The sequence below is a fragment of the Syngnathus acus genome, chromosome 2, assembly GCF_901709675.1.
Source record: "Syngnathus acus chromosome 2, fSynAcu1.2, whole genome shotgun sequence".
In the NCBI taxonomy this organism is placed as follows: domain Eukaryota; kingdom Metazoa; phylum Chordata; class Actinopteri; order Syngnathiformes; family Syngnathidae; genus Syngnathus; species Syngnathus acus.
Window position 1 is genome coordinate 10,422,976 of NC_051088.1, and position 26,166 is coordinate 10,449,141.

A 26,166-nucleotide genomic window follows, 5' to 3' on the forward strand; every position below is an offset into this window, starting at 1 on the left:
TATGGCAGTAAAATATAAACCAACATTAGCTTGTCTCTCAGCATTGGTGACAAATCAGATCACTCAATGAAATTACACAAATGCCATCTGCACTACTGATCTGCACACTAGTTACAATTTAACCAACTACACATCTAGTAACAGTTTAGCCCAAGTGGAGCAACAGTGGTGATGCTTCACCTTCAACCTTTACTCCCAGCACAAGTGCATTAAAAAAAAAAAAAAGCACAGAAACAATAAAACAAGTCATCATGAGAGTTCCCAAGTGATTCATACTCACGTTTGGTCTCCTCACAATTTAGAACCATTCACTCAAATTCTCCGCCATGTACAGCCTGGTGTGTGTGTTTACGCATGCATGCACATGTGATGCAGCAGAAAGTGTAAAACAAACTTGAGGGTGCTACCGGCGCCGGCGGCGGTGTAAAAACAGAGGGAAAAGCCCGGGGCCAATCGGAGCTCCCGAGAGTTGGTTTCTCTCCGCCCTCCGCCTCGCCCTCCCTGGTTTTCTCCGGCCGGCTGCCTCGTCACTGGGGCACTGGGGTGAATGGACAGCTATTATTATTCTAATTGCACTGTCACTCTGCGGGCCACTGGTTGAAAGAGGGGAACGGTCTCCAGGCTGTTGGAATGCACCACCCCTTTCTTCTGGACTCGCAGGGAGAGTGAAGAGGCAAGGGAGGTAGAGAGCAGGCCAGAGAGGCCAGAGAGAGAGCACGAGAGGGAGAATGACAAGCGACGAGTGCTATGGACAAAGGGGCTGTTTAGATAATGTCCATATGTACAGTGGAATTTTTCAAGCGTACACTTATAATTTGTTTTACCAGTCCACATAAAAAGCATTTCCAGGCTGTCAAATACATGATGCAACAGGTGTCACCGTTGTCAAACTACTTTATCGAGTCGAATCAGAATCCCACTGAATCAAATCGCTTCACTTTAAAATGAACCATCCTGGTATCGACTCCGTGTATCTTTTTTTTTTAGTGGAGGGATGCACACCACTGAGTATTAGAGGTGTAACAAAAAACGACTCGAAACGGAAAATCAGTTTGGATATGACGAACTGAAACAAACTGTTACATTTTTAAAATAGTTGAATCCTTGAATCGTATCACTCACCATGTATCAAGATATTAATCAAATTGTCTCTTATGAGAGTTGTTCACCAGATATACTAACTTGTTTTGATGTTTTTTTGAATTAATTAACTTGGATAGTTTTATAAAGCTTTTGCATGTTGTTGCATACATGACAACCATACCAAATTGAATCGTAATCCCACTGACATGAACAAAATGTAATCATTACATTTTTTAAAAATCATTACATCCTTGAAACATATTGTACCTCAAGTATCGAGAGATGTACCCCCTCTACTGGATATGCATCAAAATCTAATAGTACTATTCAGTAACCAATTGTTAAGCCTTAATTCCGTGGCTAATGTGCCACCTGACAAATCCGTTTCTAAAAATCCACTTGCTTGTATGGTCGTGGCCTTTGCATAAGTGCACCGCACAGCTAAAGTCTCTTCATTACAATGTCAAGAAGAGCTGAAGTTAACACCTTGGAACCTATCCAGGTACTTTGAAGGTCAAAAGACTTTGGAAGGGGGGACCGAGAAGAGACAACACAAAGTGACGAGCGTAGGAGGAAGTGTAACGGTGTCTGCGTGTGTGGGTAATGTGCATGCATGTGTGTGATTGGGGCCAGCCAACAAAACAACAAGTGCACAAGAGAACAAAGCGGCTTTCACATTCACAGCGCTCTGCTCATGTGACCTTTGGCCTCTGGAGATGGTGAGGCAGCAGGAGCAGAAAGTGGAACAAGTTCAAGAAGGGTTCTCGCTTCAGTGAAATGCTCAAAAATTCAACGCTTGACAATTATCAGAGTACATTACATAACATTAGATTATTGTGACTGTATTCAAATATAATGAGAGTTTTTTTTACAAATCCATATGGGAACACAGTTTCTACGGTAAAATTAGGGTTTTTTTTGTTCGAGTAGGTGAGTTCACCTCTTGACCTTTTTTATAACAATGGTACCCCATTTTAGGATTTTTTTTTTAAGTAACGGACTTCAGCTTGGTCAAATTTGTGTTGCAAGATAACATTTTAATGAGTTACTATTCAGTAACCTTTCAGACTTTCAAGTAAGCCGCCCGTGGAGTGAAATGGACTAAAAGGAAAAAACAGAGGCGGCAAATCTTTGAGTCATGTACTGAATGGGACATAGTGTCAAACATATAAATACAATCATTTTCACATTGTTTAGTGTAGAACAAGAAAATATCAAAATACATTTCTGTGCAAGTTGAAATCAACATTTGGATTCTAACAATTCCATCAGTATCAACTGCACCTGGCTCACCTACAAACTGAGCCTGCCAAACGCCCAACACTTGCATCAAAATGAGATAAGGAGAGGCCAGAGGAAAGTTCATGGCGCCTCTACAAAGTCTATGGAGAGGCGAGACAAAGCCAAGGAATCTCGGAACTCCAGCCCAAACAATCCAAGGCTCCCGTACAATAAAAACATGATAAGCCTTCCTCTGTGCGCTTGTGCCTGTGTGAACTTGTGTACACATCAAATCAAGAACTAAGCATTGCAGCTGGCAGCAAAGCAATGGTAAAGATGTCGTAAAGGAATTTCAAATGGTAAAGGCGCTGTAAAAAAAGAGGAAATGGAACCAGATCAAAGTGATGAGCTCATGGCGGAAGTTCGGGTTACTTATGAAGCAATGTCAATTGAGTCTCTGTGTGGGCACTCAGACATAACGTAAGATTTGAAAACATGAGGCATAAAACAAAAATTAACCGTTATCTAATTGCCTTCACCAAGACAACTGACTCACACGGCAGTCACTCATTTTATTGGGACTCCGACATCTGACAATATGCAAGAACTCAGCTGCCTCCAAGTGTTCTAGTTAAAAAATAACCCAGTACAGGGTGTGTCAGGTCATATCTATAGCTGAGCAGGTGACCCACACAAAGAGCATTGAACCGTAAAGTGATCTCACTGTGAAACTCTGAATACCTCACAGTATATCACGGCAAAACACAAGGGACGGGCTTTTATGTCGCAACATGCATGACAGAGAGATCTGTTTGCTCTCTCTTACAGTTACAGTCTCTATAGTTACTATTTCATATTGTTAACTCTGCCGAGTGTGGTTTTCAAGAAGAAAGGTTTTGTTCATATCAGTTAGTTAGTTAGTTAGTTAGTTAGTTAGTTAGTTAGTTAGTTAGTTAGTTAGTTAGTTGAAACCAAGTTCCTGTAGACTACTAGACTGCTTTTCACATTTAACAAAGGTTGATGTGTTAGTTAGTTAGTTAGTTAGTTAGTTAGTCAGTCAGTCAGTCAGTTAGTTAGTTAGTTAGTTAGTTAGTTAGTTAGTTAGTTAGTTAGTTAGTTAGTTAGTTTGCTGGTTGGTTAGTTAGTTAGTTGGTTAGTTGGTTAGTTAGTTAGTTAGTTAGTTAGTTAGTTAGTTAGTTAGTTAGTTAGTTAGTTAGTTAGTTAGTTAGTTAGTTAGTTGAAACCAAGTTCATGTAGACTACTAGACTGCTTTTCACATTTAACAAAGGTTGATGTGAGTTTTGGTAGCGCTTCTTCGAACAACACTTTGTTGCTAGGTCACATGGTATGGTTTTCATTTTGTTACAAAAACCTGGTAAAACGAGAGGAAATTTGCTATCCCCAGTAGTAGTCAGTAGTTTTAGGAGGTATCCAGGTATTAGTGGCACTGCAACATTTAGACAAAATCACTGTCACCATTTCTCACTGTCTTTGTTTAAGGCAACACAGAGAAAAACTGAAAGGAAATCAATAAATGAGGGAATTTCCTAGACATACAGAAATCTATTTTTGTTACCTATTTTATTATCTATGTTCAGGCGCCTAAGAATACTACAGACACTGTAATTAGTTTGCCCTCATTAAGTTGTCAGCTGTCTGGATACAGGATTTCCAGACTGGATGAAAGGAGAAAAATATGCAAGAGGAGGCAGACATGAAAAAGAAAGAAATGAAACTGATTTATATCAGGAGGTATGATGAGGAGGTATGATTATGAGCCTGTCAGCTTCTACACACAAGATCCCAAGAGACGCATATGGAACACACACAAAATTGGACTAAGCCAAATAAACAGTGACACACAACCTTTTGGCTAAAAGCCATAAAAAAAATACTTGTGCCACATAATTTGTCCAAAATAAACAGCTGGATACCAAGTATACAGGAAAGTACTACAACAACATTTTAATTGGATGTGGGACGCTCTCCCTGAATGTTCTGAACTCCTGCACCCATGCTACTGCTGCGCTGAGCAGAAAAATGCTGCTGGGATATGTATGGAGCTCACGTTGTTCTTCTTTGGAATGCAAATATGTGAAATTATATCAACATTAAATCAATTAGTGCCCCCCCCCCCATGTTGCCTTACGAGTATTTTACTTCAGCAATAATTAACTACACGCAATGGACAGTAGTCCTAATGATCAATAAATTGATAATCATGCCCATCCCAAGTTGTTTCTGACAGTCCCTAACAGGCAGGCAGCTACTCTTTATACGTAGTCACTTTTTCTCAAATATACTAGTGCTTTATAATCATCCTTCATTTCTCTTCTTTTTAGTTTTAACCAACATATTGCATATTTAAAAATATATACCTGAGTGGTCCAGATTGAGACATGAAAACATACTCGCTAATCACTCTCTCCTACTCGACAAGTGGAAGTGGAGCTACTCGTGGATGCTCTTAACCCTGCAGGTTAAAGTTGATCTCAGCAGCAGGGTGCAGGACCAGGTCCTTGAGCTGATTAAAGCTAGACTAAGCCTCCAAGGCCCCTGGGAACATGCACCTCCAAACACACACATAAACACGCAAAAAAGAAGAAAAAGGAGAGAATACTGTGCTACGAGAATAAGAGCAAAGCATTTTCAGAATAAAGTTGAAATATATTAATAAAAATCATGCAATAAAAATGTCATTAACTTTAGAGAATAAAGATGCAATCTTACAAAAAATAAGGATAAAAATGTATGTTTGACTGAAAAAGTCAAAATTTTAGAAAAAAAATAAAACAAGTCATTTTTAAGATCCTTGCTCATTTTCCCAACATATTTTCTTCTTATCAGTATTACAAATGCTATTCTTTGGATTTCGTCAGTGTAACTACGATATCAGTCAATGCAGAAAAGCTGAAAAAATTAACGTGTTGAATTAAAGAGAACATATTGAATTACATCTTGGAACAACTAGTGTAAGAAAGTACTGGTGTATATTTGACTCTCATTCTTTTCAGTTCAAGGAGAAAATCTGAGCCTGTCTCTCCATTAATCTGTGCCGCTCGTAATCTGGCAGGAATGTGTGTAAAAAAAAAAGAACTGCCTTGCAACCACGAATCAACGAAAGCACAGCCTCATAGGACATGAGGGCTGTTTTTTTTTATATATATAGTCTAGTGTTTGTTTACAAATTAAAGGAACAGATCTTACTCTGATACACATACACAAAAATACGAATTAAAATCACAATAACTATAAGAACTGTGGCGAACATTAAATGAACACATGTAATCACGTAATCTTTCCAATGCTCTTTGCATTGTAAAATAAGATAAACTTTTCTTGCCCCACTGTGGGTGTGTACATGAGCAGTTTCAACTGGATCATATAAACCAATCCATGCATTTTCTATAGTGCTTGTCCATTTGAGGGTCATGGGTGAGCTGGAACGTGTCCCAAATGACACCCTAGATTGGTCACCAGTCAATTGCAAGACACAAGGCACTAACAATCGTTCCCATTCATATTTATATGGACAATTTTGACTCCTCAAAGAACTTTTTGGGGAAGGCCAAGCTGAGCACCTGGAGAAAAGAAGAACATGCAAACTCCACACAGGAAGGCTGAAACCAGGATTCGAACCCTCAGCATCAGAACATTAAGGCAAATGTGCTAGCTGGTCATTCAATGTGCTTCTTCATTATCTTAGTTTAAATATGGTAATAATGATATGACATTTTGATCACTATATAACACTAAATAATGTAGCCTTCTTTTTTTTTTTCAAAAACATGCAAGATGTTATGGCTTTTAACAAATTAGCAAAATATAAGTCGCAGGTGAACAAATGACTCCAATTTTATTTTCAACGGACATAGTTTACACTTTTTTTTAAATCTCATGAGTGTCAAATTCAGGCTAATTAGTTTTTGTATTTTATTTAGATATACTAGTTTTGACCCGTTGCAACCGGGGCGCAAGCAAGATAACACACTAGGAACGCTGAAACAGCATTTAAAAAAAAAAGTAAATTGTAATGTATTTACAATCGTGCGTTACAAAGAATGCGTTACAAAGAATAAACATGCTTGGTCCTCACTGTTGATTCAAGTGCGGGACTTGAGAATAATATGTCACTTTATGACGGAAGTTTTGACTGAAGCATTCATTTGAGCACTCACCTGCTCTTGGCGTTGCCACGCACGCTTTGCTCCTGGCTTTCCTTTCTTCACTCCCACACTTCCTCTGCAGGAGCTCGTTGTCCAGACTGCAGCGATGTAGGACGAGGATCGGGGCTGAGACTTTGGCCGGCTGCAGTGTGCCGTCCGTCCGCCGGGAGGGAGAGAGAGAGAGGCACAGGTTGGCCCCCTTGGAAGTGTTGAACTCCACCCAACGCTCAGAGGCCGCGCCCACTGCTTCAGGTAAATATTACTCATACTGTAGCTGTTTCCGAAATGTTTGAGAGGAAAGGGAAGCCCACCACTTCTCTTGTCTTCACAAGTCAAAATGCAGGTTTATACGCATGCATCAGGTGTATATTTAACACGAAACTAGGATGACAAAATAGATTGGTTTAAAAAGAGAACAAAGAAAATTGGTTTTGGTGAAGATATGTCAGTAGCATCTGCTGAAAGTGAAAAAAAAAAAAATTAGTAGACTCACTTTTTGTTTTTCTGTGAGCCAGTCATGCAGTGGGCCAGATTTGGCCCTGGGGCCTTCAGTTTGACACCTGTGATTTAGAATCTTCAATAAACCAAACATGCATGTCTCAGGAATGTTAGAGGCAGCCGGAGTACCCGGAGCTAAGCCACGCAATCATGAGGAGAACAGGCAAAGCCTCAACTGGTGGACTGTGCACTGAGCAGAAAGGATCACTGACACCATCTCCCCATCTGTACGCTCAGCATTGGGAAGCCTTGATCCAGATCTAAACTCACAGATGAACTTGTCCTCTAAATGCTTTTGAGTCCATGCGAGTGAGGTGGCGTCAAGCGGACAGAGTTCCATGAGATTGGTAACCCAATAAAAAAACAATAAAAAAACACTGATCAATCTGTTGATGGTGTGGCTTCAAATCAAATCATGAGGAAGGTGTTTTGAACGTGAAGTTGGGCTATCTGTACCATTGTACAATTATATCCCAGATTGAATGCTGATATTTAAACAACTGGCTCACAAAACTCCCTCAGTTTTCTTATACTGATTTTTTTATGTTTACATATTTGAACTGATCGTGCGAGACGCCACACATTTGAGAGGGGGGGGGAACAGATGATGCTTCAAGTGATCCAAATTGTTGGTCTGTGTGCACCAACCAAGTCAAAGTAGCACCCTCTAGTGTTACATCCAAAACTGCAGGGATTTAAAATCATAGACAGGGCAGACATACAGTACTCCCATTATTAATTTACATCCAGTGTGATGTCCACTTCAAGAGGTGAGCCTTTGTAAAGATTGTAAAGATCCATTTTTCATGGACGCTGTCAATTTAGTTTCCAATTCAAAATCTATTGTGGTTGTAGTTTGCAGAGGTGTAAAACTGCACTGCATCAAACCAATATCTCTTTTTAAGGCAATTGTTGGAAGATAAAATGATATTAAACACAACTACAAATATTTCTACCACGACTACTACCACTATGACGTCGTACCGTATTGGCCCGAATATAAGACGACCCTGATTATAAGATAACCCCCTCTTTTTCAAGACTCAAGTTTGAAAAAAGACTGTTTGAACACCAAATTTAATTTCTATACAGAAAATAATTACAGTACATCTGAAACAAATGATTATAACAATATATTTGAGAGAAAAAGCATGTTATTTTGCCTCATTCAAATCATGCAAAAACTGTATCACATCTTAATATCTGAACATTTAAATATGTAAACTAAGGTGCAATCACATTTGTAAATGAATGGCTTCTGTTTTTTTAAATGTGAAAAAAACTACTGTTTCTCCATTTTCTGTTATCTCTTCTCTTATTTTCTTCTCTTTTCTTTCTTACCGCTATTTTTTATTTTTCTTATTCGTGTTACCGCTATTTTTATTTTTGACAGGGGTTCGCTTGGGCCTGGGGAGTTAAGTTCAGTATTCTTTAGAGATATCTGGCGCCATCTAGCGTTGTGAATGGGTATAATGTCTAAACCCCGAATGTAAGACGACCCCCACTTTTTCAGTCTTATTTCAATGCAAAAAAGCACCGTCTTATATTTGGGCCATTACAGTACTCCTTTGCACTCTGCCGCTGTCGAGATGCCGTGTGGCTCCATGCTGCCCCTCAGTGGTCAGTCTTGCTCCTGTGACAGACCTTGAGCTGTGTCGTGTTGGTCCACGTTGTATAAAAACTAAAAACACACACGTATTAATTTCCCACTTATCAGGTGTGCAATCTGTTATGTTTTAAAAAAATGGGTTAACTTGTTGAATTCTGTGCATGTGCCATTATTGTCTTGAAACAGCTCTGTCGACAGACAGTGAGGTAAGCATGCCTCCCACCGCATTTAGAATGTGTTTTTACAGAGGCCTCAGCTGCTCCTCAAGAGGGGGGCGGGCAATATCCTGAAATAGAAAGGACCAGTGGAAGGTATCATGAATCGTGAAAGATTATCAAAATCAGTATGGACAAAAGCTTATTATAAATCACTCATTTGATTTTCTCTGTGAAGCAATTACATGTTCTCGTTCATTTTTAACAGCAGTTTCCTCTCAGCCAGACGGGAAAGTGAAAGGAGGAGAACGTTGACAGACAGCTGTTGCTGTCAGTCAGCCAATCCATGAGGGGAGGGCCCATAAATTGTAAAGCATGGAAGGTGCTCTGGGTGATGACTGAGAAGAGGAGACTCAAAACAGATGGTTAGAGGAGGGCCAGGAGAGAGGCTCATAAAACAAGATGTGCTGTCTTCATAGAGGAGAGAAGATAAGTATGGCTGCCAAGGAACATGGATGTAGACATGATGATTACGTGTGCACCCAAAAATACTTGGTTGAAGCATGCCATGGAATCCATCGAAAAAGCCTTGGCCAACCAGTAACATTAAAGTTTACATGAACAAATCTGTTAGAGTCATCCAAACAAACAGGTTTAATAATATTAGTATTAAAGTACTGCAATTAAAGTAACAGTGTTGCAAATATTTGCTAATTTTTGAGCACATGCTTGCTGTATTATCTGCTGTGCCGAATTAACCCAAACGAACAGATTTTTCATGTGTATATTCGACATTGAAAAGTTTTGTTGATGCATTGGTCATTTTTATGCAGACTAATAATTTTCAATTTGCAGTGTCATTTTGTAGCACAACACAGATTAGAAATATTGAATTAATTATACATGAACGTTTTTGTTGTTGATGTTAAAGGAATTTTGGAGTTTTCATTTATATTTTCAGTCAACTGGTTCCCTGCAATTAAAGAAATGCGTATAACAATCCAATAATGTATTTATTTATTTACTGTTGGGGGGGGCGTGGCAGCACATTACTGCCGGGGGCGGAGACTGATCAATGGAACTTGAGAGGATTCTCACTTGTAGAAGGAGAATCCAGGGTATGGGGGGAAAACTCATAAAGATTATAAAAGCATTTTACACGTGGAGGCAGCACTTCACCTTGACTACATCATTCAAGTTGCTTCAGATTCTTATCAGAAACTATCACTGTTGGCTTATACTAAACTGTGCATCCAACACTACTCTAAAATTGTTTGTTTACAAGCCAGTGTCTAGTATATTGTTCAAAACATTTCCCCTTTCAACCCAGACGTCAGGACACAGTAACACACTCCAGCATACACTTAAGCCTTGTCACTGATTGACATGCTAACTATAGGATGCATGCCTGCTGTTCTATTTGTCTACTTGTTGAAAGAAGAGGAAGCCAGACGGAAAGAGAGCCGGAGATGTTGTGCATCTGTTTGAAGAGCTGCGCTCCATCTTGAGTTACAGATGTCATAAAGTGCAAGGTCAAGCCCGAAGCTGTGAGATGGACCTCCGGGTCGAGGGAGAGGAGCGGGTTTGAGAATCTGAGCATGAAGGGTGGGAGGCGTTAATCTAAGTATGAGGTCAGGGTTCCATCGGCAGTCAAGTGCCCAGTTGATCCTCTGCCAAAATAACCTCCAGTTGACTGATGCATGCACCATCTTTCCTTTTTTTAATCACATCATAGAGATGATCCCTTGTCTAAATATGGGGGATTGGATTGGACACATGGGGATGTCCATCAAGAGGATGTAAGCGGGCACCCACAAATTTGATTGGCTGCCTCCGGCCCAATCCTGGTCATTTTCAGCCAAAGTTTCACGGGATGCGAGGGTACTTATGTAAGTGACGGCAACAGCGTGACTCTTCTATCCCACCCGTGTAGCAGGGGAGACATCCTTTCATCAGCCAGTTAACAGATTTTTGGGGGTGCTCATTTGCACAACAAGCCAGTCGCCATGGTAAGAACCTGACATTTTTTCTTGTTGCGGTGGAGGATTTTGTCTTTTACCTGGAGAGGATACAGGAAAGATGTGTCAAGATGGAGATAACCTTCTGACCCAGTGGACCCACGCAGAGCGACAACTTCTGGATTTATTTTCAAAAGTGTTTTCTTTGGGGAAATTTATGATGATAATGCGAGCTGCTTCCAAAAATTCTAGATCAGTTTCTCAACTTTTGCTCCCCTGTTTGAGTTTTCATCTGCTTTTGCATCTTGCTCTACGGCAGCTAAACCCGATATGATGGATATTTAGATTCAAGCCAGCTTAACTAAAGATAGCACCACGCACACAGCTGAGTAAATTGAGACAGACATACCCGCCTTTTCCGAGCGTCCTAATTTAGGATGTTCACCTTGAGAAAAATCCCTCTCAAATCCTCCCTCAAGTCTCGTCTTAAAAATAGCTGAGCCTCAAGGATTTGTTTGCGTGGCCATATGTTAAGATATTGACAAGGATCTGTCAAGAGCCAGCGAGGCCATTGTAGACCACCAGTTCATTGTCCTGGTGATAAATGTGCAAAATGGCTTTTTAATAATTTTTGTGTTTTTTCATCGAATTTGAACATATTTACCGTAGAGTGTCCCAGAAATTGTGCGAAAGTTGAAATGGAAAATTGGCTGTATGATTTTTATCCGTCTCTCATTAGAATCAAAGGCATCAAATAAAAGCATAAAGTTTTAAAATGCATATGTGTACGTATCTGAGTACAGTAAAGTTCGGACTTTAAGAGGCTACCTGTAGCGTAGACAATGATGGAGTTCATTTGCACATTTTACAATATCCCAGTAATGTCACATTCTCATCAATTCTTAGCTTCTCTTTAACTCATCAAAATGGTGTTTTTCAATTCTTTAATGAGCTCCAAATTGCACATGCAATAAATGTAGTTTGGCAGCTAGCTAAGATGCAAACTTCAAGCTGTTTATTCATCATAAATGCAAACATCATCACCCTTTTCTCTGGATGAATATTGTACACAGTAACAGTAAACAGTATTTAAAATACGCAACACTAACCTGGAACTGTACATGTGGGTAAAAGATAACCAATCTAAATAAGTAATAATAAAATTAATGATTTTTTTTTAAGTGCAATAATCTGAATACCACCCTCTGATCGGACATGCAAGGCTGCTATTGTTAGCACACACATTGTTTGCATAACTGTCCTGTGCTGTCATAAATCCATTGTTTAAATGTGTTGATAGATGAGGAAGACAATGGTGTTTCCGCCACAACTGGTAGTGCCCTGTGACTAGTCACATGGCCAGAAAATAAAATCAGATTGGACCTTATGCCTCCGTCAACAAATGGCAAAAATAGCCTCCTTCAATAGTATCGTTCTGAATATGCCAACTTATGTTAGCCGTGATGTGGTAAAAAAAAATTGTAGGTTTTACTCAGCCACCACAGTATTTAATGACACCCTATATGTGCAATATATATATATTTTTTGTGTTGTGAGTTATTTCTCTTTGTACTTACTCCTTTGCCTCTTCCTTAAAAGCCTACTGACGCTCAAAGCGATGCCCGCTCCTTCCTCACTGAGGAGATGATTGCTGGTAAGTGTGTGCTGTGGATGCAATTTTCAAAACTGAGATATCTCCTTAGCCCCTTTTTGACACCACTCTGTTGTGCGTCTAGAGTTCAAGGCCGCCTTTGACATGTTTGACACGGATGGCGGTGGTGATATCAGCACCAAGGAGTTGGGCACCGTGATGAGGATGTTGGGACAAAACCCATCGAGGGAGGAGCTGGACGCCATCATTGAGGAAGTAGATGAGGATGGTGAGGAATTGGAATGTGATGCTTTGAATCGCTTTCATTTAGCTGTGCCAGAAGTGACATACAGTGACAATCAGAACAATGAAATGCTTTTCTTCCATGTGGCAGAAAAGACTGACATGTAGGGTCATATCACAGAATAATAGCTTTATGCTCAACGTAACAGGCACATTTGTGATATTATGATTGTATCAGTAGATATATTTTAGTGACATTTTCATTGGTGGTATGCTGTGAGATTCTCTCATGTAAAAAAAATATACTGGAGGGATCACATCAGAGCAATGTGATTCGACGCTAAGTACAAGAGCATCACAATAAATTCGATGGTGAAAATTTTTGATCAATGGTATTGCTATTTTTTTTAAATAATATATCTGAGATGTTGTGAGATGATGTGCAGCCGAGACATTCACCTGTGAACTTCTCTTCATGCTTTCCTCTCCCCAGGCAGCGGTACCATTGACTTTGAGGAGTTCTTGGTCATGATGGTGCAACAGCTCAAGGAGGACCAGGCAGGGAAGAGTGAAGAGGAGCTCTCTGAATGCTTCCGTATTTTCGACAAGTACGACACCCGGCTTTTTCCTCGCAATTTATCAGTTTGATCGGATCTGTCTTGACCGCTGTTTTGGTTTGCTGCAGTGCTGAAATGGCCATAGCAGTTAACTCTTGCAATTGATCAAATGAGAAAATAGATTGAAATTATTGAAGTTTCGCAGATTGATATATTTTGCGAGTTGAACTTGTCTTGCACTGACCACCAACTAGGATGGAAAAATGCTGATGTTGTAACCCAGGTAGCTGACCCTTGTGGTGCAAATTTTAATCTGATTGGTCAAACAAACGGACCCATTGCTGATAGAGTTTTAATTACGTCAATCCAGCCATGATTCCGAAGACCCTAAAGAGGTTCGATTGAAAGGATATTTTTTATCACCAGGAACGGAGACGGATTCATCGACCGAGAGGAGTTTGGAGACATTCTGCGCATGACCGGAGAGCCTGTCACAGAAGAAGACGTTGATGAAATGTTTGGCGAATCTGACAATAACAAGGACGGAAAGATTGATTTTGACGGTAAGTTAAATACATTGGAAATACTTTGTAAAGGCCAATGGTACATTGATATCACCAACTGATATTGTCCTTCCACTGCGAGGAAACAAATGAGAATTGATGATGGCCAGATGTTGTAAACATTACTGCCATGTAGCTTTGGAGTCTGAAGCGCATTCGTATCTCCAATGTTTTCTCTAAAAAAAAAATCATCCAATGATGGCTCGTATCTTGGACTTTCGATAATGCAATATGCGTGGTGTTCCTCAGGGTTCAATTTTAGGCCTTTTATTATTTAATTTGTACACGTTTCCTCTTGGTGGTAGTTCATCTCACACTCTTTTACATCATAATATTAAGGAATAACTGATGCTTTTTTTTTTCTCTTTGTCTCTCTCCAGAGTTTTTGAAGATGATGGAGAATGTCCAGTAAAGACCACATTCCCTGGTGACCCTCCTTCATCAAAATCACTTCACTTTGTTTTTAATTGGCATCATTTTGTTTAGGGGTTAAATACCTTCAACCATGCTGCTCTCATATGAAGCCCTAAGGTCTGGCGAGAATGTCTAAAAATATCCGTCCACCCCTTGTAAGACGAAGACACTTTCCTCAGCTGTCCCTTCCTTGGCAGCTGTTGCTCCTCCTGACATGCTACACCATGTATTCCCTTCAAACCACCAAACTCCTCTTCCATAACCCTATCCTGTGCTGTCCTATGAAATAAATCAACCGTTTACTCTTTGGTTGTGAAATCATGCTTAATATAAGTAATTCAATTCATTCAAACTACGCTGAAGTACAAAATGTGTCCTTTTTTTCAGGATGGGTGAACATAATACTGTCAGAAGGGCCAGGGTCAGGTATATATATATATATATGATATAAAGTTGTGAAAGATTATTTTTATATTGTTATTTGTAATCGAATTATGATTAATCAAGCAGTTGCAAAAGAAAATATAAACTATCCTAAAATGATTGTACATAAATATATAATGGCAAAATACACCCTTCCAGTTATTTAGCAAAATAAATACAAAAATGATTAAAAAAAATAAATAAAAACAATTCACCATTTTTAAGGGGGAAAAAGGCTAAATGAATAAACAGATATTACAGGACTCTTGCCAGTGTAAATTCTCCATGGTAAGGATTATTGAACGGCATTGGCAGTATTATGACCTGTAGTAGAATCTCACGTTCTTTTCAGGAATTCCACGGCTTTCCCACAAGAAGGGAGTCAATTTTACTTTTAATCAATGGAATTGGGATGGTATAAAAGAGTTCACGGGAGCGGAATTATAAAGTCTGGAAAAAAAACATACTCTGAGAGTCCATGAGGAGAACGTGGTCAACAACCTCATCAAAAAATCAGTAAACTAAAACTTTAGTTGTTTGGGTTTCTCATTTCTGTAGCTGACCTACAAAATGGGTACGATACAGGAGTGGTTTTCATTCTGAATGGCAGCAGGATAGGAGTGGGAGTCGTTTTTACTGGGATGGGTTATCATGATCTGGGACTGGGACAGCACAAGATTTTTTTTTACAGTGGGATGGGATGAGAGTGATAATCAACTCACCCTTAAATCTGTCATATTGCGTGATGTCATTCCTATGCAGCTCGCAGCCACTAGGTGGCATTTTGCATGTATTGTGTGTGGTATGTTATGATATGCTGAGCAATACTGTATGAACACTAATAATAATAACAATAGTAATAATAATGATAAAATAAATAGAATAATAAAAAAATAGAGCGGCATGGTGGAGCACTGTTGGGGTGCGGGGTCTTCCAGTTTCCTCCCACATCCCAAAAACATGCTTAGTAGGCCGATTGAGCATTCTAAATTGCCCATAGGTGTGAGTGCGAGTGGGGATGTTTTTTTTATCTCTCTGTACCCTGCGATTAGCTGGCAACCAGTTCAGGATGTCCCCTACCTACTGCCCGATGACGGCTGGGATAGGCTCCAGAACGCCCGCGACCCCCGTGAGGACAAGCGGTACAAATAATGGATGGATATTATAATATAGTAATACAATATAATAATAATATTAGTGGATTTTTGCACATAGTTGCAGTAAATGCAATAAAACGACCACCCTTTGAAATTCTTTGCAAGTCTTCCTTTGGAGTATTTCGTACCATTTACTCACCTCTTGTGGCCACCCCTCAGGTCCTGCCCACCTTATAAGGACCACCAGACTTGGTGTGTGAGCCTTTGTACCCCCTTCCCTCCTTGCTATTCAGGGTGCAGTTGAAGTTGAGTAGGCAGAGGGCGGGGGGGGTGTTTGGTCAAGGGATTTGGAAACATAAACATCAGAAAAAGCCATGACCGTCCGTATCCTTGTCCTCGTCACACTATAATATTTACAGGGCCTCATTGCGAACCATTTTTTTTTACAACAGAGAGAAAAGATCTAAAATGTTGAGTTACTTTAGTCAAACATATTTTTCGTGCGAATGTCAACAATTGTCTTGCTCACAATAAATGCCTTGTGTCTTTGGTCATTCCTTTGCATTTTCCGCTCATTATCCATCCACCCACCCAGCGCTCTTAAGTTGCTGTTTTCAACCACTTCCACCTCAAGACACATTCACTTTCAAATTGTGATTGGCTTGCCTTGGTTCCCCATGAACCCTAAAAGATCAGGAGACTATATCTGGTGACCTGTTAGAACCGGGGGGCGGGACCTGGCCGTCCGGTTTAAAGTGTGTCTGAAGCCTCACTTGATGTCTAGTCTCTCTGTTGGGGTGCACGCAGATTGACCACTCCTTTGGAGCTTTTTTTTCCTTGGATATCTAGGGGGGGAAAGCTAATCCACAATCATGGTAAGAGACACAGTTCTAAAATGGACCTGTCGAGCAGCCAGGAGGGCATGGCGCTCATAACTATTGGCTTAATTTAAAGTAATAGGCATGTGTGAAATACTGCTGATAGAGAATACTTCCTACTTGAAAAGTCAAAAGATTATTTTTGTTTTTGTTTCAATCACCTTGTTTTTAATGAAAAGATCACAAGTATTTTAATGTTTTGGTCTACTAGTGTAATTTACTTTTTACATTTTTTCCCAAATATTTCTGTCGCATTTGACTTGTATTTTAAACATAGCTCCTTGACCTTTGAACCCATTCTTACCTCTTTTTTTTAAACGTTAAAGCTTATTAGACTGCATCATCAAATTTATTTTTAGTACTTCATAAACTAATCTGATTACACAGATTATTATATTAAAGATAACTTGTTGACGCAGTTTGAATTATGATAAGGGTTTTGAAAGTGAGTATGAAAGTTAGGGGTGGGCGGCTGGAATGACGCAGGGTAGGCTGCAGCTGCTCAGGTGTAGATTCCGCTTAAGTGACAAATTCCCAAGGATTGGATGTCTTCGGGCCATATACAGCCACGGCTAATGTGTTGAGCCTGAAATAGCCGGGGTAATTTACTGCGAGCTCAACAACAAGCCTTTTTAAGACTGCCATTGCCTCCTGTAACACAATGCTATGCAAAAAATGCAATTTGAAAAAGATCGAAAATATTCTAGATACAGTATGTGAACATTGAGCGATTGAACATGCGAACGGAACATTTGAACAATGACAACTGCAAAAAAATGGGCTGACTGACGAAATTGTCAACATTTGCTTGCAGACTGATGCGCAGCAAGAGGCCCGTTCCTACCTGAGCGATGAAATGTTGGCTGGTAAGTACAATACGCAGCATAATTCAGCATAATAAACTGCTGGCCACTTCACAAAGTAAGGCCACCATTTCCTACTGAGCAGAAATTTGTACCCACAAGGACCGGCAGAACGGCAGGAACCGGAAGATAAGGATTAACACTGCAAAGATGTGTAGTCAAGAAAAAAAAAACATATATAGATACCCTATGTCCCTTAGACTTCTATGGCGTGAAGTTTGAATGCAATGTAACAAAGTCCTGCATAGTCTGCTACACGCAATGATTTTTATTAACAAATACCAATGATAGATCAATATTCAAATCAATAAATCAGTTGCAGTATAAATCACACAAGATGTGATCTGACGGGGCGTTTCAAAATTGAATCGTAATTTGGGCTGATTTTAGACAAAAAAAAAAAAAAACGCACAGAAAGCCCTCAAAAGTGACAAGTATTTTCTCACAAGTCCTCTTCTGGTAGATAGCAAATCACGAGATTTTTACAAGAACACATTCCAAGATGGGTAGGTCCAAGTATTTCGTTTTAAATGGGACTCTCCTTTTCCTCTCTAGAGTTCAAGGCCGCCTTCGACATGTTTGACACCGACGGTGGCGGTGACATCAGCACCAAGGAGTTGGGCACCGTGATGAGGATGTTGGGACAAAACCCAACAAGAGAGGAGCTGGATGAGATCATTGAGGAGGTGGATGAGGACGGTGAGCATTTAGTACATTATCAGCAGTAAAGTAATATTTGTTGCAATCATTCGGAGATTTATTCCTAGAGTTGAAAGTTTTACAATCTGACATCACCGGTCCATAATGGCGTGACTTCCTTTCTCACAGGCAGCGGTACTATCGACTTCGAGGAGTTCTTGGTCATGATGGTGAGACTGCTCAAGGAGGACCAGGCCGGCAAGAGCGAGGAAGAGTTGGCGGAGTGCTTCCGTGTTTTCGACAAGTACGAGTGCACTGGGACAAGGCTGCTTCTGATACGAATATCATCTATGAACGAATCATGTGTCTTTGCACAGGAACGCCGATGGCTACATCGACAGAGATGAGTTCAGCCTGATCATCCGCAGCACCGGCGAGCCCATCACAGAGGAAGAGATTGATGAGCTGATGAAAGATGGAGACAAAAACTCTGACGGCATGCTGGACTTTGACGGTAGGCGCCTACCGATGACTCAAGTCACAGCTAGTAGACCTCCACATGGAGGTGCTGTTCTGGCACTCATTGACTTCCATGCTGTCTTGTGCTCACCAGAATTCCTCAAGATGATGGAGAATGTGCAGTAAAAGCAGACATACTCATGGACATTCCTCCTCACCCCTGTGAATCCCGCCCTCTATGCAGTCAGATTTCATCTGACCCCCTTATGATCAATTCACTTCCCATCCTCAGTCACCCTAAACAGAAAGATTTTGCACCATGAAGATAAGAGGGGGCAGGTCTTTCGTAGTTGGACAAGCTACACTCTTTATGCATCATGGATGCTGCTAAAGAAAAACCGCGGATGATCCCATTCACAGACCCCTGGTCGGGATGACACCCCTGCCCCACCGCCTCTTCTTCAAGCTCTACTCTCGATAGAACAGCAACCTATTACTTAGACCAATTCATTCGGTTACGTGCTTGAGTGGCAACAAGAATAAATGAACTAACAACTCACTTGTAGTCTGTCATATTAACAGTCTGTAAAATGTTGTTTGGGGAAGAACAATAAAATGTTGTTTCTTCTTTTTGTCCACTTTGTTTAAAAATCACACCTTTATTGACGCGAATGTAAAAAATAAATTTTGACTGAAATCCTAAACAGGAAGTTAGAGAAGCACCAAATCTCTTTTCCAAGTAAAAATGCACAAAGTGCTTCTCACTGCTCTTCTTCCAAAAGAAAACTATAACTCAACAAAAATAAAATTTACTCACTGAACTGTGTGTGGCTGTCAAATAAATGATAAGTATTGTACACAAAGCATATGTTTATTTAAAATGGTTACAGGGTCCAAAAGATTGACTTAAAAATGAAAAGTTCACAAAAAGGTATGAATGTACTGTCCAAAAATATCCACGTTAACGCTCATGGATGTTTTGTTTATCAGTTGTGAACATGAAGGTGAATGCTTTTTTGTGTCCTGTTATTGACTGGCAATTATTCCAGGGTGTATAAAGATGGAAGGAGGGATGATCAAATAACAGTGAATGCGGAATTGCATTCACATTCCATGTTATTTGATCATCCCTTTGACAATTTAGGAGCCATAGTTGGCCTCGTCGAAAGCTTTGCGAGCCCTCTTGAGCTCCTCATTCATGGTCAGCAAGTCTTTGACTCTGGCAAACTTTCTGGGATCCTTTCGAATGAGGAAAACGATGTCCTCCACCTGGACGCGACCCTGGCGCCCGATGGACATGGCTTTGTGGGTCATTTCTGTGATGAACTCAATCACCAGGTCTTCAAGGATATCCACCGACTCGGTGTACGGGTTCTGGTCGTCCCCGAAGCCGTACATCATGCACCTCAGCTCCTTGGAGAAGAGCCTCTTTCGACGGCCGTGGCACACATCCACGCCGCTGCAGCTCTCGTCCAACTCTTCGTCAAAGCCGGTCTCGTCCTCCTCGTCTGCCATTCTGCGACAAATATAAATAGCTTTTAGTTATTTTTAGAATATACATTATTGTTCAGGGTGCCCCGTACATTTCTATACATTGGGAAGACAATAACGATAATAACCATTTTTATTTATACGATGTGTTGAAATCAATAAAGAGAATGGTTCACTTCCTTCACCCCATATCCCAGCACTTGGCAACTTCATTGAATTTATCTGGTGACGATTAACATTAGTCCCAAAATGTACACTTTGCTCATTAACCTTGTTCCACTGTTTGCGATTCAATTGGATTTGTTCCTGAGCCCAGTCCACGATATGTTTCAATTCGTTGTTCTTGGTAAACGCATGTTTAAAGGATTTGAAAATTTAAACATATATAACGTTACAACGAATAATCGTGAAAACTCTGTATTTAATCCAAGAAATCCTTACTTCAAAATTCTGCGTAGAATCAAAACAGTCTTTCTTCAATTTTACTTCCGGGTTTGTGTCGTTGACAGGAAGTGAGCCTTTATCAGAAATTGGAAGCTTTTTTGAAACACTGCCACCGTGTGGAACATTTCTTCCCACTACGCCCACTACGCGCGACGTGTACTTTTAGTTAGTGATAACCAAAACGAAATTATTTGTAACTTTATGATTTAGACTTAATAGCACCGACTAATGGCACCTATTTCTAATTTCCTTTCAACGCAAGTGGACCGAAATCACTTCTAAGGACCATTCAGGGTCTGTATTTGTGTGAGTGTGTGCGTCAAACGAATGACAGCTGGGAAAGAGTAGCTCTCAATTATTGGGTTTAGGCTCAAAACGCTGAAAATAAATGCAATTCCTAGCTGCTAAGGTTTATATTAATCACCAGAGTTCCCAACTAACCTAAACTGACAGTTGGAGACGTGTGGCTAATTCATCGTAATCGCGAGAGCGAATGAGTTGGACCTTGTCGTTGGTTGTGACAATCAACCGCCTCAGCATTTCACAACTTGATTTCATCGATAACAGTGGTTACCAATAGCATTTGAGACGCTAACGTTAGCTGTACTTAGATAGACAAGCTAGGCACTGAACGCTTTTCAACTCGCCGGAAATCAGTGTCCTTTTTTTAGCTACATTAAGTGTTTCTTATTTTTGTCACTACAGGTGTTTAAAAAGTTGGATAACGGTCACGCTGCAGATGACACTAGAAGCGTGTGTATGGCGGGTCCGGTCCAGTTCCTCTGCAGGACGCTCCGGACTGTGGGACTGGTTCTCTTCTACTATGTCTTCTCTATTGGCATCACCTTCTATAACAAATGGCTCATGAAGGTAAGTCAGTGTAGTTTTATTTGAGATAAAGTGGGCACTGTCTGTTGCAGAGGTTTATTACTAGGTCGCACCTAGTGACAGAATGTCAGTGGTGATATGAATCGAGAAATCGGTTTTGATTAAAAAAAAAAAAAAGTGCATCTAATAGTTCCACTAAAATATATCGAGATACCTAACTATATGTCTTTTCTTGGTGAAATTCATCTTTGAAGGAAATACATATCAAATTGTCCTTTATTGGAGAGATGCACGCCCTTGATTAAGGTTACAGTTAGTTTTCTGGATGCTGAAAGAGATTGATTGCATTCCGTAAGTCAAGGTACCAGTCGATACTCGTCTAGAACGATGACTCAACTGATTTGCAGAAACAAGACGTTCCAGATCAATGTCATATTTTAAGAGGATTGTTTGATGTTGTCAGCTCCAAGAATGATCTGTGGAGAATATGTTGCATCTTGTAGCAGCCAGCTTCTAGCGTTCAGCAGCAAGTTGAGAGCACTAAAGAGCGAACCAGAGGTCTTGGGAGACACTGGATGTCAAAGAGAGGGCACAGCAGCAAAGTGAGACATGAAGATCGTGAGAATGAGATACAGGCAGAGAGAGAGTGTGAAACACAGAAAGAGAACAAGCAGGTACCGCATTTGCATCCAGAAATGCTGGACCATCAGGTTTTTCAAAAACATTTGTCTACTTGAACAAGACGCAATTAATTAGTTTGCGCAGCGGAGTAAGAAAACTTTATAACTTGCCAAAAGAAGACACGCACTACCGACTTTTTTTCTTTGTGATTGTTTGTTTTTATATTCATGATAGACAGGTTAGTCTGTCTACTGTGCAAACAGTAATTGAGACATTTAAATATTGGTGTTTTCAGGCAAATATTTACTGTAACTGACTACTACTGCATTAGTGTTGGTTGTCCATTATAGAAATAGAACTCGGTCTCAAACCAATATTATTTTCGGTAGTTACCTCTCTCGCGCGCAGAGGTTTGCGGGTGAGAGGTACTGTTGATGAACACCTATTGCAGATATTTTGATTGCTTCGTTAAAGGGGGAAGTCAGCCCTAAAATAATATTTCCTATAATATGTTGCATGTTCCCCCACTAATCTTAACACGGCATTCTGATTAATATTGCGATTCTAGAATATAAATTGAGGAGCAAAATTACCACTGTGGGATATCAGTCCAGGAGCGTGCAAGATAGTGTTTCAGAAAATGTAGACCAGGCAGCTAGACTCTGCCCTTTGACCCAGCCTAGTTGATCTTGCCATGGGCGGACAAACTCAATGTGTTGGGTGATTATTATGATGATGTAAATTAGCCCCACTGTTATGTAACAGTGCGCTGACACATTTTCAGAAATGGACAAATAAAAGGGTTTAGTTGGTTATTTAATGGCATTTGTAATGGGTGGGCCAGGCTCTCCAGAGACTCACATATTGGTGTATAATCTCACAAAAAGTCAATTATGTCCAATTATATGTCCCACTAGGAACACCCATTTTAGCCTCGTGACAAGTTCTGTGTAACCTCCTCCAGGGCTTCCACTATCCACTTTTCATGACTTTAGTCCACCTGGCCCTCAACTTCTGCCTGTCGGCGCTGACCCGACAGGTCATGCAGTGTTGGACAGGGAAGACTCGAGTTATTCTGAGCTGGACGGATTACCTCCGCAAAGTGGCTCCCACAGGTGAGACTGGTTGGGTTTGCATATTTTCACAGAAGAAAATATTAATAGCTGCACCTCGAGTTTTAAAAACACAAAGAAAATAAGTCTCCTGATTTGCCACTTTACTTTAATACGGCATAACAAGTGAGAAAATAAATAAATAAAATAATTATAATTAGATTAAAAAATGAAGTCATTTATTAGTTGTCTTAGCAGTGTTCTTCCTGTTCTTCCTCTTTTCGCCAGCCTTGGCAACCACACTGGACATCGGACTGTCCAATTGGAGTTTCCTCTTCATCACCATTAGCTTGTAAGTTAACAACGTTAATGCGTACTTATATAGTCTGTCAAATTGTCCTCCTGCTCAATGAGTTCTGTTTGTTTTTCAAGGTACACCATGACCAAGTCTTCTGCAGTGCTCTTTATTCTCTTTTTCTCGTTGGTCTTTAAACTGGAGGAGCCGGTGAGAATGCATGTATCAAATGAGACAGAATATGCTTTCAGAAAAATAAAATAAAAGCAGTTCCCAGGTTTTGCAATAACATGTCTGTTACAAGCTTTCGATAAAGAATTACAGCATACTCTTTAGCCATTTCGCAAATCAATAATGCAGAGTATGGTCTTGTTGTTTGGAAGTCTTTTTCTTTCATTTCCTGGGCTCTGTTTCCACCAGAACTCATTCCTGATTGTCGTGGTCCTGCTGATCTCCTGCGGCTTGTTCATGTTTACCTTCCAATCGACCCAGTTCAACATGGAGGGCTTCCTCATGGTGCTGCTGGCATCTTTCATCGGGGGGATCCGCTGGACCCTCACTCAGGTGCTCACGCAGAAAGCGGAGCTGGGTCAGTGATGAATTGTTGTCCATTGAATAATCGCAAGTGCCGCGCTATTGTTGTGGTGGTTACCTGAAGGCACCTTTGACGCATTTTGCCCCATCAACCAGCTTAAACTGGAGCCTTTCGATTCCTATATGATGCTCGTCGACCTCAACAGTTTTTCCTGCTGGGCAAAATGGAAACAGAAACTCCTCATTGAAGTTTTTCCCATTTCTTCTTCCCGTAGGCCTCCAGAACCCAGTCGATGCCATGTATCACCTCCAGCCTCTCATGTTTCTTGGCCTCTTTCCTCTCTTCCTGTATAATGAAGGTGAGATAAAACCTTGGCGGTGGCTTGCTCTTCAAAGACAAATGCCAACCAATTGTACGTATACATGGCTGATGTATGCTTTGTTTGTTTGTTTGTAGGCTTGAGCATTAGCACTTCTGACAAGTTATTCCGGGGGACTGAGCTCTTGCCGCTCTTGCACTCGGTCTTCTTACTAAGCATCGGTGGAGTTCTGGCTTTTGGTCTCGGCTTTTCAGAGTTCCTGCTCGTCTCCCGAACCTCCAGCCTCACGTTATCCATATCAGGGATCTTTAAGGTAAGCTTTGCAGTTGTTATAACATTAAAAGAAATGCAATTGGACACTTAGACAAGCAGTGTAATCTAGTTTCTGTCTCGTACTATTTTCCTGCAGGAGATATGCACTTTGGTTCTGGCAGCATCGGTGATGGGAGACCAAATGAGTGTCCTCAACTGGCTGGGCTTCGCCGTGTGTCTGTCTGGTATCGCTTTGCATGTCGGACTCAAAGTCCACTATTCCAAAAGTGAGTCCGGGTACATCTCTGCTGACTTTTGACAGCTGTTGCAATGTGATGAATGAAAATTCCAAACATCAAGGTTATTGAAAGGTCATAATTGTGACGAAAAAAAGTTCCTGATCCTGTAACTTCACCAGCTCGGGTAGCCACTGAACTTCATGCCAGGATTTCTTTCAAGAAACATTGTAACAATTTTTTATAATAATATGGTAGTCAGTGGCTAGCTAGCTAGCTGGTGGTTAGCACCCTCTGTTTCAGTGAGACCAAAAAAGGCACGAAAATGAAGGAAGCCCAATAACATGTTAATCCTTCGCGTGGCTGAAATGAGGCCTATTGACCCCTATTTGTTCTTTTCTCCTTCAGACAAGAATCAGTCCTTACGACAGCTGAACAGTAAGAGCCCAGAGCTTGAGTTGCCTTTGCTGCGACATAATGACGATGAAGACTCCGCTGCTGAAAATGAAGACGAAATTACCCTCCGCTGATATCATCAAATAGTCCAATGTCTGCCAGTTTTTTTTTTCCGCCTTCCTAAAACTGTTCAATGTACAGCCTACTGCCAAGGGGGAAAGGTAACCATCGTGTTGGTTCATTTAATTTATAATCATTCCGTCATTATGGCTTATTAATGACTTGACCCAGAGAAGGAAGCATGTGAATCTGCTTTATGTAGCTTTTCTATTTCAGTGTCCACATCATATGATTGAACTGTGAGAGAATGAGGCTGAAATTGTTCACTGTAAAGGGGTCTCTGGCCTCTTCTCAAATTATTTTCTTTTGCTTTTTTTGGATCAATAAACAAATGTAATATAAACCAAGTAGACGTAAACACAAAATGCAGTTTTTAAAAGGTTGGTGAAAAAATATTCAAATCTGTATTTTATCTTTACGTGGCTTATTTTTATGTTATACTTACATTTGTTTGCTGATCTTAAACATCGTACATTCCCCTAATCCTGATGTATTTTAAGTGAAGTGCACATCAATATGGAAAAAGTCTCACTCCTTGGACATCAACTTTTGTAGGAAAAAGGTGCTTGGAAACACATTTCCACAAATTAATTCATTTTAAATGGCAAATTATCAGCTACCACTGGCTTAAATTTCAGATCATAATTCAACCCAAATGTGCCTTATTTACCTCACACTTTTCAATTAAGCTAAGTTTAATAGAAATGTACAATCCGGTCTTTGGTATACATGGAAAATGTTAATTATTATTAAAATGTTTTTTGTGGCATCCTGAAGATTGTGTCGCTTTTTGGGGAGAACATGCAAACTCCACACAAGGAGGGCCGGAGGTAGAATCAAACCCACAACCTCCTAACTGTGAGGCGGACGTGCTGATCAGTGTGTCACCGAGCCGCCTTATGGGAAAATTCACATTGTAAAAAACACGATATTGATCATTCATGCGAGATTTTAGTTTTGCATATTATTTACCATTGTAAAATGTTGACCATAATTTTGAGGATTCAATGTTAATGGTTGAACAAATGTCATTTTGGGGGACTTAATTATATTTACTAGTTTTGAGGTACAAGATTTTGTTCAGACAATATTTTGGTGCCCAACTACAAATAGGTGTTTGATCACGTGCTTATGTTGTTGCTTTATGAATTTCAATCCAC

The 26,166-nt window shown here is 40.3% G+C and overlaps 5 protein-coding genes across 10 annotated transcripts in view; 3 read left to right on the plus strand and 2 right to left on the minus strand.

Annotated features, from left to right (window-relative positions):
* lamb2l (laminin, beta 2-like) overlaps nt 1-6,645 on the minus strand; it is a 27,687-nt gene extending 21,042 nt beyond the window's left edge. The window contains exon 1 of one of the 2 annotated variants that reach the window (XM_037274599.1): nt 6,483-6,645. The gene's annotated coding sequence lies outside the window, so the exon portion shown is untranslated. Of the gene's footprint in view, nt 1-280; nt 400-6,482 lie in introns of those variants that run through there. The other variant, XM_037274608.1, reaches the window with a different exon arrangement.
* Nucleotides 6,646-10,582: 3,937 nt separating this feature from the next.
* On the plus strand, nt 10,583-14,367 carry LOC119131639 (troponin C, skeletal muscle). 2 transcript variants are annotated; one of them, XM_037266251.1, is made up of 6 exons: nt 10,584-10,741; nt 12,290-12,344; nt 12,427-12,570; nt 13,018-13,132; nt 13,508-13,644; nt 14,025-14,367. In XM_037266251.1, the coding sequence occupies exons 1-6, from the start codon at nt 10,739-10,741 to the stop codon at nt 14,054-14,056; spliced, it is 486 nt and encodes a 161-aa protein (XP_037122146.1). In that variant the 5' UTR covers nt 10,584-10,738; the 3' UTR covers nt 14,057-14,367. The 2 variants fall into 2 exon arrangements, with proteins under 2 accessions (XP_037122156.1, XP_037122146.1); XM_037266261.1 differs by lacking the exons at nt 13,508-13,644; nt 14,025-14,367 and adding an exon at nt 13,199-13,261 and having other exon boundaries at nt 10,583-10,741; nt 13,018-13,166.
* A 1,928-nt stretch (nt 14,368-16,295) lies between these two features.
* Nucleotides 16,296-19,123, plus strand: LOC119131648 (troponin C, skeletal muscle-like). Its single transcript, XM_037266275.1, has 6 exons — nt 16,296-16,453; nt 17,271-17,322; nt 17,875-18,018; nt 18,148-18,262; nt 18,336-18,472; nt 18,572-19,123. The coding sequence occupies exons 1-6, from the start codon at nt 16,451-16,453 to the stop codon at nt 18,601-18,603; spliced, it is 483 nt and encodes a 160-aa protein (XP_037122170.1). The 5' UTR covers nt 16,296-16,450; the 3' UTR covers nt 18,604-19,123.
* A 146-nt stretch (nt 19,124-19,269) lies between these two features.
* On the minus strand, nt 19,270-20,432 carry taf13 (TATA-box binding protein associated factor 13). 2 transcript variants are annotated; one of them, XM_037266295.1, is made up of 2 exons: nt 20,350-20,432; nt 19,270-19,933 (listed from the first exon to the last, which is right to left on the minus strand). In XM_037266295.1, the coding sequence occupies exon 2, from the start codon at nt 19,930-19,932 to the stop codon at nt 19,558-19,560; it is 375 nt and encodes a 124-aa protein (XP_037122190.1). In that variant the 5' UTR covers nt 19,933; nt 20,350-20,432; the 3' UTR covers nt 19,270-19,557. The 2 variants fall into 2 exon arrangements, with proteins under 2 accessions (XP_037122190.1, XP_037122183.1); XM_037266288.1 differs by having other exon boundaries at nt 19,270-19,936; nt 20,350-20,425.
* A 36-nt stretch (nt 20,433-20,468) lies between these two features.
* Nucleotides 20,469-25,782, plus strand: slc35c2 (solute carrier family 35 member C2). 3 transcript variants are annotated; one of them, XM_037266175.1, is made up of 10 exons: nt 20,469-20,646; nt 21,058-21,222; nt 22,766-22,916; nt 23,142-23,205; nt 23,286-23,358; nt 23,569-23,737; nt 23,958-24,041; nt 24,140-24,315; nt 24,412-24,541; nt 24,899-25,782. In XM_037266175.1, the coding sequence occupies exons 2-10, from the start codon at nt 21,112-21,114 to the stop codon at nt 25,018-25,020; spliced, it is 1,080 nt and encodes a 359-aa protein (XP_037122070.1). In that variant the 5' UTR covers nt 20,469-20,646; nt 21,058-21,111; the 3' UTR covers nt 25,021-25,782. The 3 variants fall into 3 exon arrangements, with proteins under 3 accessions (XP_037122070.1, XP_037122088.1, XP_037122079.1); XM_037266193.1 differs by having other exon boundaries at nt 20,484-20,658; XM_037266184.1 differs by lacking the exon at nt 20,469-20,646 and adding an exon at nt 20,766-20,976.
* The last annotated feature ends 384 nt before the right edge of the window (nt 25,783-26,166 follow it).

Bases quoted from the DNA above. Each gene is read 5' to 3' on its own strand.
- LOC119131639 (XM_037266251.1), top strand. The intron at 12,345-12,426 runs GTAAGTGTGTGC...TTGTGCGTCTAG, and splicing joins CACTGAGGAGATGATTGCTG to AGTTCAAGGCCGCCTTTGAC. The intron at 13,645-14,024 runs GTAAGTTAAATA...GTCTCTCTCCAG, and splicing joins CGGAAAGATTGATTTTGACG to AGTTTTTGAAGATGATGGAG.
- taf13 (XM_037266295.1), bottom strand. From the start codon at position 19,932: ATGGCAGACGAGGAGGACGAGACCGGCTTTGACGAAGAGTTGGACGAG.
- LOC119131648 (XM_037266275.1), top strand. The intron at 18,263-18,335 runs GTACGAGTGCAC...GTCTTTGCACAG, and splicing joins TGCTTCCGTGTTTTCGACAA to GAACGCCGATGGCTACATCG. The intron at 18,473-18,571 runs GTAGGCGCCTAC...TGTGCTCACCAG, and splicing joins CGGCATGCTGGACTTTGACG to AATTCCTCAAGATGATGGAG.
- slc35c2 (XM_037266175.1), top strand. From the start codon at position 21,112: ATGGCGGGTCCGGTCCAGTTCCTCTGCAGGACGCTCCGGACTGTGGGA. The intron at 21,223-22,765 runs GTAAGTCAGTGT...AACCTCCTCCAG, and splicing joins ATAACAAATGGCTCATGAAG to GGCTTCCACTATCCACTTTT. The intron at 23,738-23,957 runs GTCAGTGATGAA...TTCTTCCCGTAG, and splicing joins CACGCAGAAAGCGGAGCTGG to GCCTCCAGAACCCAGTCGAT.